Genomic DNA, 9,266 nt, shown 5'->3' with positions numbered 1-9,266 from the left:
TGTCCCCAGGGTCAGGAGTGTCCCTGGGGGTGTCCCCAGGACCAGGGGGTGTCCCTGGGGGTGTCCCCAGGGTCAGGAGTGTCCCTGGGGGTGTCCCCAGGACTAGGGGGTGTCCCTGGGGGTGTCCCCAGGGTCAGGGGGTGTCCCTGGGGGTGTCCCCAGGGGCTGTGTCCCCTCTGTCACCACTCACCAGTGCAGGCTCCTGCCAGGGGAGGGGGCAGGCTGCAGCTCACACCTCCCCCATGGAATGATGTACAATGAAGCTCTGTGTTCCTTTCCTCTGGAAGTAAATGGGAGAAGAACCTCAGTGTTTCCTGTGTGTGACAAAAGGGGAGGGACCCGAGGGGGGCTCTGGGGTCTCCTGTGCTTTTCCCTGTTCCAGCTGCTGTTCCAGCTGTGCTGGAATCCAGGGATAGTCCTGGGCTGCTTTATCCAAACCCAAACCAAGCAACTGCTCCTCCAGACTGACTTCGACCTGGCTTTAAAAAGCCCATTATTAAATATGACCACATTTAATAATTCATCTGTTTTTCCTGAGCAGCCTGTGCTGCTTTTTGGGTGGCACCACCTTCATTCCTGGTGTCGCTTTGGACACAATTCCTGCTTTTCTTTATCTTCCTCCTTTTTAATCACTCTGCATCTCAAACCTGCACTTTCAAGGTTCACAATCACTGCCCCTCTGCCTAAACCACTTTGTCCACAGAGAAAAGGAAATCAATTCTAATGAAGCCCTTGGCTTTGTACCAGGCAATTCCTGAAGCTAATTTTGGGACAGTTTTTCACCCAGCTTCTTGTTCTAATTGTAATTAAGCAGCCCAGACTGGGAGCCTGGTACTGGATTTCCCTCCTCTGAAGAAAATCGATGTAAATTGAGTGGCCTGGTGTATAAAAAGCCAAATTTCCCTCTAAAACCACACTGCCTAAACCTGGAATTCCCAGGCTGTTGATGCCGTTTCCTCTGACTGAGGTTTGAGCTGATCCCTGGAGTGCTCCCATGGATTTTCTCCAGGGCTCAGGTCTCACCTACAAACCTGGATTCTTGTTTTTCAAGTCTGACTCCCCCCCTCCTTTCTCCTCTGATATCAGAACTTGTCCCTTCCCTGGAAATCCAGGGATTCCTGCAGGAATAAACACTCCCCTGTAATCCTGGGATGCATCAGCCGTGCTGGAAGTGACATTTAGGAGTTAAACCCCAGCAGCTGCTGCTTTATTTAGAGTGGCTGGTAATTTTCTGCCTTTGATGTAGAGTGGGGGATGTAATCAGGGTGCCTGAAATGGAGAATTTTCAGGATATTTTGGTGAGACAGCAGGGAAAGAAAATCAAGGGCAGCCTCTTGCTGGGTGAGGAAATGAAATATAAAAGCTTTTGAGCTGAATTGCCACCAAACTGGAATCTTTTCATGCTGGAGAGCTGTTTAAAGTAGTGCTTAACTTGAGTCTGGATAAAAAGGAACTGTTGATTATAAAATAATGCAGCTTCCTCAGGGGAGGAGTTGTGATCTCTCACAGGAGGAGCTGCTGGGTTTGGTTTGCCTGTGACAGCAGAACCCGCAGGGATTTCTGCATCAGCTGTGGTCCAAAATACACAGAAAATTGGATAATTCCCATCCCATCCCATTATCCCATCCCATCCCATTCCATCCCATCCCATCCCATTATCCCATCCCCATTCCCGTCTCATTCCATCCCATCCCATCCCATCCCATCCCATCCCATCCCATCCCATCCCATCCCATTATCCCATCCCATCCCATCCCATCCCATCCCATCCCATCCCATCCCATCCCATCCCATCCCACAACAACCCAGCCAGGGCAGATCCTTTCCCGCAGCCTCAGGCGGTGCCAGGGGAGGTTTAGGTTGGAAATTGGGATGAAATCCTATATGGGAAATGTCAGGCACTGGAAGGGTGGAATCACCACCCTCCGGCAGCCTCGGGCCTTGCCCATTCCCTGGGAGCTGTCCCGGTGTTTATTCCGCTCTTTGGGGAAGGAATTTCCCTGCTCTCCATCTTGCCCTTGCCCTGACTCAGCTCCGCGCTTTTCCTCCGCTGGATCCCGAATTCCCGAGGGCAGGCGCTGCTCCGTGCGCCGGCCGCTGGTGCCATCTACCCTCGCTCCCTGGAACAGCCCCGCCGCTAATGAGGCTTCATTAAACCAAGCTGTCACCAGCAAACGCCGTGACAAGGGGACAGCGCGGGCCCGGACAGGCGGGAGAGAGCCCGGGCTGTGTCATCCAGGGAGAGTCGGCTTCCTGTCGGGAATGGATCGGGCTCTTCTCAAGAGAGCAGTGGTGGCACTGATCTGTCACACAGGGCACTGGTGGCACTGATCTGTCACACTACAGTGGTGGCACTGATCTGTCACACACTGCAGGGTGGCACTGATCTGTCACACACAGGGCACTGGTGGCACTGATCTGTCACACACTGCAGGGTGGCACTGATCTGTCACACACTGCACTGGTGGCACTGATCTGTCACACACAGCAGGGTGGCACTGATCTGTCACACACTGCAGGGTGGCACTGATCTGTCACACACAGGGCACTGGTGGCACTGATCTGTCACACAGGGCACTGGTGGCACTGATCTGTCACACACTGCAGGGTGGCACTGATCTGTCACACACAGGGCACTGGTGGCACTGATCTGTCACACACTGCAGGGTGGCACTGATCTGTCACACACTACAGTGGTGGCACTGATCTGTCACACACTGCAGGGTGGCACTGAGCTGTCACACTACAGTGGTGGCACTGATCTGTCACACACTGCACTGGTGGCACTGATCTGTCACACAGGGCACTGGTGGCACTGATCTGTCACACACTGCAGGGTGGCACTGATCTGTCACACACAGGGCACTGGTGGCACTGATCTGTCACACACAGGGCATTGGTGGCACTGATCTGTCACACACTGCAGGGTGGCACTGATCTGTCACACAGGGCACTGGTGGCACTGATCTGTCACACACTGCAGGGTGGCACTGATCTGTCACACACAGGGCACTGGTGGCACTGATCTGTCACACACTGCAGTGGTGGCACTGATCTGTCACACACTGCACTGGTGGCACTGATCTGTCACACAGGGCACTGGTGGCACTGATCTGTCACACACTGCAGGGTGGCACTGATCTGTCACACACAGGGCACTGGTGGCACTGATCTGTCACACACTGCAGGGTGGCACTGATCTGTCACACACTGCAGGGTGGCACTGATCTGTCACACAGGGCACTGGTGGCACTGATCTGTCACACACTGCAGGGTGGCACTGATCTGTCACACACAGGGCACTGGTGGCACTGATCTGTCACACACAGCAGGGTGGCACTGATCTGTCACACACTGCAGGGTGGCACTGATCTGTCACACACAGGGCACTGGTGGCACTGATCTGTCACACACTGCAGTGGTGGCACTGATCTGTCACACACTGCACTGGTGGCACTGATCTGTCACACAGGGCACTGGTGGCACTGATCTGTCACACACAGGGCACTGGTGGCACTGATCTGTCACACACTGCAGGGTGGCACTGATCTGTCACACACTGCAGGGTGGCACTGATCTCTCACACACTGCACTGGTGGCACTGATCTGTCACACACAGGGCACTGGTGGCACTGATCTGTCACACACTGCAGGGTGGCACTGATCTGTCACACAGGGCACTGGTGGCACTGATCTGTCACACACTGCAGGGTGGCACTGATCTGTCACACACTGCAGGGTGGCACTGATCTGTCACACACAGGGCACTGGTGGCACTGATCTGTCACACACAGGGCACTGGTGGCACTGATCTGTCACACACTGCAGGGTGGCACTGATCTGTCACACACAGGGCACTGGTGGCACTGATCTGTCACACACTGCAGGGTGGCACTGATCTGTCACACACAGGGCACTGGTGGCACTGATCTGTCACACACTGCAGGGTGGCACTGATCTGTCACACACAGGGCACTGGTGGCACTGATCTGTCACACACTGCAGTGGTGGCACTGATCTGTCACACACTGCAGGGTGGCACTGATCTGTCACACACTGCACTGGTGGCACTGATCTGTCACACACAGGGCACTGGTGGCACTGATCTGTCACACACTGCAGGGTGGCACTGATCTGTCACACACTGCAGGGTGGCACTGATCTGTCACACTACAGTGGTGGCACTGATCTGACCTTCAGGACCATCAAGTCCAAGTGTGGCCTCAGCACTGCCAAGGCCACCCCCAAACCGTGTCCCCAGGTGCCACATCCACACCTGACTGGAAAAGCATCTTGACTCTCTGATGTTTCCAGTTATCCCTGAGTGAAAGCTGATGTGGGACGAGCTGGGAATTGGTGATGAACCTGAAAGAGAAGAGACTTTACACCACTTCACTGAAAGTAAAATCCATTTATTAAGGATTAAAAAATTTACCCAGGTGATGTTCAGCATCCTCACAGGTTTCACAGGTAAACTGTACTGAAAAAAAGATCTGAGGCTGCTTGGTGTGAGACTTTCAGAAAGAAGAAACCTCTAGGTTTGTACAGGATTTTTAGATGTGGGGGTTTTTTTTCCTTTTTTTTTTTTTCTTCCTGGAGAAGCTGTTTTTTCAGTGGACAGTAAATGCCAGTTTTGCACCAGCTCAGGGCAGGGAGGAATGATTGGTTTGGGGTCATCTCTGAGCTGTGACTCAGTGCCTCGGCACTGAAATCAGGCATCTTTTATTCAGAAATCACAGTAAAATTTCTGTGCTCATTTGCATTGAGGACCCTCAAATCAAACTGGAGTGATTATTTCCCCCCTTCAACCTTCTCACCGAATTCCCGGTGACTCACCCTGCGGATTCACACGTTCTCCCAGCTCCGAGGGGCAGAGCCAGATCCCACCCGAGTGAAATCCAGAGGGAAGAGCAGGTCTGGGAGCAGGGGGGGCTGCAGGAGCAGGGGGAGCTCAGACCCCTCTTGCTCCCGGCAGCGAATCCCAGCCCGGCCACGGGAGGGATCTGGGAATCCTGCAGCGGGCACAGGATCACCAGCAGGTGAAGAGGAGACAGGACAGGGAGGAAGATTTGCAGGAAAAGCCTCCCCAGCCCCCGGAGGTGAGTGCCGGCTCCTGGGAGCAGCAGAGGAAGGGAGCTGGGCCGGGAGGCAGGAGGGAAAATCCAAACGCTGTGAAGGACTGAGAGCTTCCAGCAGTTCTCCTGTGCTGGCAGTGGGACTGGATCGCAGCTGGGGCTGTGGGAGCAGGGAAATGGGGAACATGGGGTCTGGAGACTTGAGCAGCTGAGAAATCACCCGTGTCCATCCCTGTGTCCCTGTGTCCATCCCCTTGTCCCTCTCTGTGTCCATCCCCGTGTCCATCCCTGTCCATCCCTGTGTCCATCCCTGTGTCCATCCCCGTGTCCATCCCCGTGTCCATCCCTGTGTCCATCCCTGTCCCTCTCTGTGTCCATCCCCGTGTCCATCCCTGTCCATCCCCGTGTCCATCCCCGTGTCCATCCCTGTGTCCATCCCTGTCCCTCTCTGTGTCCATCCCCGTGTCCATCCCCGTGTCCATCCCTCAGGACCGGATAAACACGGAAGCCATGGATGGGTGCTACCCCTCGGCAGGAGGAGCTGGGAATGCCACACACAGCGGCTCATGTCACACGCTCAATGCCACCAGCTGGGCAGGACAAAGCCACTCCCCGCTGTCCCTGCGGGCGGTGGCAGCCGCCTGCCTGTCCCTCCTCATCCTCTCCACGCTGCTGGGGAACGCTCTGGTGTGCGCGGCCGTGCTCCGCTTCCCGCTCCTGCGCTCCAGGGTCACCAATCTCTTCGTGCTCTCCTTGGCCGTGTCCGACCTGCTGGTGGCCGTGCTGGTGATGCCCTGGAGAGCTGCCACCGACGTGCTGGGCTTCTGGCCCTTCGGGGCTTTCTGTGACCTGTGGGTGGCTTTTGACATCATGTGCTGCACGGCCTCCATCCTGCACCTGTGCCTCATCAGCGTCGAGCGCTACTGGGCCATCGCCAGCCCCTTTGGCTACCGGAGGAGGGTGACACAGCGCGTGGCCTTGGTCGCCATCGGGGTGGCTTGGCTGCTGTCCCTCCTCATCTCCTTCATCCCCGTGCAGCTGCAGTGGCACAAGGACCGGGAGCCGCCCGGCCGAGAGCAGCTGGGATTGAATGGCTCGGCGGAGGAGGAGAGCTGTGATTCCAGCCTCGGCGGGACCTACGCCATCTCCTCGTCCCTCATCAGCTTCTACATCCCCGTGGCCATCATGCTGGCCACCTACGGGCACCTCTTCCGCATCGCCCGGCGCCAGCTCCGCAGGATCTCCTCCCTGGAGAGACCCGGACACGCCTGGAGCTGCCTGGGCAGCGGCGACTGCCCTGGGGAAACCTCCCTGAAAAACTCCCTCAAGAAGGAGACCAAGGTGCTGCAGACCCTCTCCGTCATCATGGGCGTCTTCGTGTGCTGCTGGCTGCCCTTCTTCATCCTCAACTGCCTGCTGCCCTTCTGTGACCCTGAGCTGCGCGTCCCGTGCGTCAGCGGGGCCGTGCTCAGCACCTTCACCTGGCTGGGCTGGGCCAACTCTGCCCTCAATCCCGTCATCTACGCCTTCAACGCGGAATTCCGCCGGGCTTTCGCCTCCTTGCTGGGCTGGGGTTGCCTCTGTCCCGGCAGCGCCGTGGAGAGGGTGACGTTCAGCAGGGAGCTGGTGTCCTTCCACCCCGACACCACCCAGCACACCCTCAGCCGCCCCCACGCCCTGCTGCAGCTGGAAAACCACGAGGTGGCCTCGGAGAGGGCTTCTCCAGGCTCCTCTCCCCCTCCTGAATCCCTTTCCCGAGTGTGGAACCCGTGTCTGGATGGGGAGGATTCCCCAGCTGGCCAGCAACGCCTTCCCTGGAGCCTGGGGTGGGAAAAGAGTGGTGGGGAGGTCTCCAGCAGAGAGGGAAATTGGGATGTTCCTGTCACTGCCTGTTCTGTGGGGAGCTGAGGATGATGAGGGTGTTCCACTCTGCATCACCGACTGTGGAATGGCCACACTGGTTTTTTGGGTGTCTCCAGCTGTGTTTTTGTAACTGAATTTTGGTCCCAGCCCAGGGCGGGGGGCGGGGGCCAGCAGGGATTTGTGTTGCTGCTTTCTCCAGTTCACCCATGGGGAAAAAAACAACCCTCACTTTCTGCAAAAGATGGAAATGGAAGGTCTGGAATTTCACTTTCCTGGTGACTTCATCTGAGAGAGCAGAGATGGTTCGGTCTCCTGAGGAAGTGAAAACCCCTCTGTGCTGCGGGCAGAGGCGGCTTTGGCCACTGCCCTTGTCCTGTGGCCACCAACCCGAGGCTGCTGGACGGGTACTGGCTAAATCCAGCTGCTCCCTGGCTGCCAATTGCTGCTGGCAGAACTGGGAAATCCTGCCTGGAGCTCAGTGGGGCAATGCTGGGCTGGGTAGCACCTCCAGCCATGGAAAACCAGTGGATTATGTGGGAAGAAGGTGATGGATTTGCCAGGATAATTCTCCTGGGCTCACCCCTGGCTCTCCCCGTGCTCAGGAACTCCATGGAATTCCCAGGATAACTCCTGGGCTCGCTCCTGTGCTCAGGAACTCCATGGAATTCCCAGGATAACTCCTGGGCTCACTCCTGTGCTCAGGAACTCCATGGAATTCCCAGGATAATTCCTGGGCTCTCCCTGTGCTCAGGAACTCGTCCTGCAGGTCTGGCCACCTTCCCTGGCGCCCTGGGGCTGTTTTTGGGAGCAGCTCTGTGTCTGGAGCTCTTGCAGGGAGGATTTGGTGGCTGAAAATCTGCTCCAGCTCCGAGGCAGGAGCGTGGGAGGCCCCCCGAGCTGGGATTGCCCAGCTGAAGGGTCCTGGCAGGGAATAAAGCCGTGTTTTAGTCCCTGGATGTCCGGGGCCTTTGGGAATGGGGGTGTCCGCGATCTCCAGAGGGAACAGGAGAAAATAAACAACATTGTCCTGGTTCCTGCTCCTCCAGCACACCTCCCACCCCTCAGATCCTTCCGTACCTTTTTTTTTTTTTTTTTTGCTTTATCCTCCCTCTAATTCCCTCCCTCCTCCATTTCACTACGGATCCTTGCGCTCTGCCTCTGGAGCTGCCTCATCTCAATGATGAAGACTCTCCAGGAGCTCTCCTGGCTCCCCAATCAATTTGTGGAAGTTTCTGTCTCACCAGAGGGGTCGGGAGCAGCTCCCGGTGCTCCCTTCCAGCCGCGCCGGTGACTTTGGGAAGGAGTTTTGATCCCTGCCTGACTAAACCCGGCTCATCCCTGTGAATTCCAGAGGCGCGGCAGGAAAGCGTCTCCCCCTTCCCGGCGAACAAAGGGCTGAATTCAGCCAGTGCTAATTACAGAGCGCCGCTAATTAGGAAGTAGAGCCCAATTACAGCAGGATCGGTGCGGGAGAGGAGCAGAGCTCTCCCCGACTCGGGGATGAAGGACTCAGCAGCATCCACGGCTTCTCCCTTTGGGACAGCCAGGAGGATTTTGGGGTCACTCCAAAATTATTTTGGGGTTTTCCAGCCTGATTTAGAGAGGGAATTGCTGGTCTGAGATGGGGATGGTCATCTGGAACCCCTCAAATGAGCGATTTAATCTGAATGCTGCTGTAATGTTCCTATTCGATATTTGTAATTCAGGGTGTTGCGTGGTGGCAGCAGGAGGGAATCGGAGCGCCCAGCTTTTCCCAAAACTGTTTTAGAAGAGTTTCCTGATTCTTGAGGAAAAATTCTTCTTCCAGGATGGTTTGTAAAGGGATTGGAGGGAGAAAACCAGCTCGGTGTTTGAACAGGGGTGAAGTGACCCTCTCTGAATGATTTAATGAACTTATTTAATTATTGCTGCATGTTCCTGCAGCAGCTCTCTCCAGCTGCATCTCTGACCCCACAGCTGGCAGCAGAAGGGACAAGGTGGTGACAGAGCCAGAGCCAAACCCAAACCTGCCGGGTTCTGGAAGAAATCCCAGTGTGTTACAGACATTCCTGCGGGCAGACTGGGAAAGGAAACAGCTCCAAACTGGTGTGACTGGGGCAGGCTTTGGCGCAGACACCCCTTGTTTACCTGGCTGCAGAATTCGACTCAATTTTCCTTTTTTTTTTTTTCCCCCCTCCTTTTATTCCCCCCACAGCCTTCCTCTGTAATTCCACCAGGAAGCATCTTCCTCCTTTTCCTCCTCTTCTTTTTCCTTCTCCCATCCCAAATTCCACACTCAGGAAATTATTCCAGCCTGGGGGTGATCCCAGAGCAGGGGTTGAGGCAGGA

The 9,266-nt window shown here is 56.0% G+C and overlaps 1 protein-coding gene across 1 annotated transcript; it reads left to right on the top strand.

Annotated features, from left to right (window-relative positions):
• The first annotated feature begins 5,585 nt into the window (after positions 1-5,585).
• Positions 5,586-7,068, top strand: LOC134054606 (D(1) dopamine receptor-like). The gene is given in 2 exon segments (XM_062510464.1): positions 5,586-6,821; positions 6,823-7,068. Coding segments are annotated over 2 exon segments (1,482 nt in total).
• The last annotated feature ends 2,198 nt before the right edge of the window (positions 7,069-9,266 follow it).

The sequence above is a fragment of the Cinclus cinclus genome, chromosome 29, assembly GCF_963662255.1.
Source record: "Cinclus cinclus chromosome 29, bCinCin1.1, whole genome shotgun sequence".
Taxonomy (NCBI): domain Eukaryota; kingdom Metazoa; phylum Chordata; class Aves; order Passeriformes; family Cinclidae; genus Cinclus; species Cinclus cinclus.
The sequence above is the reverse complement of the archived record's forward strand: the minus strand, read 5'-3'. Positions and strand labels throughout refer to the sequence as shown.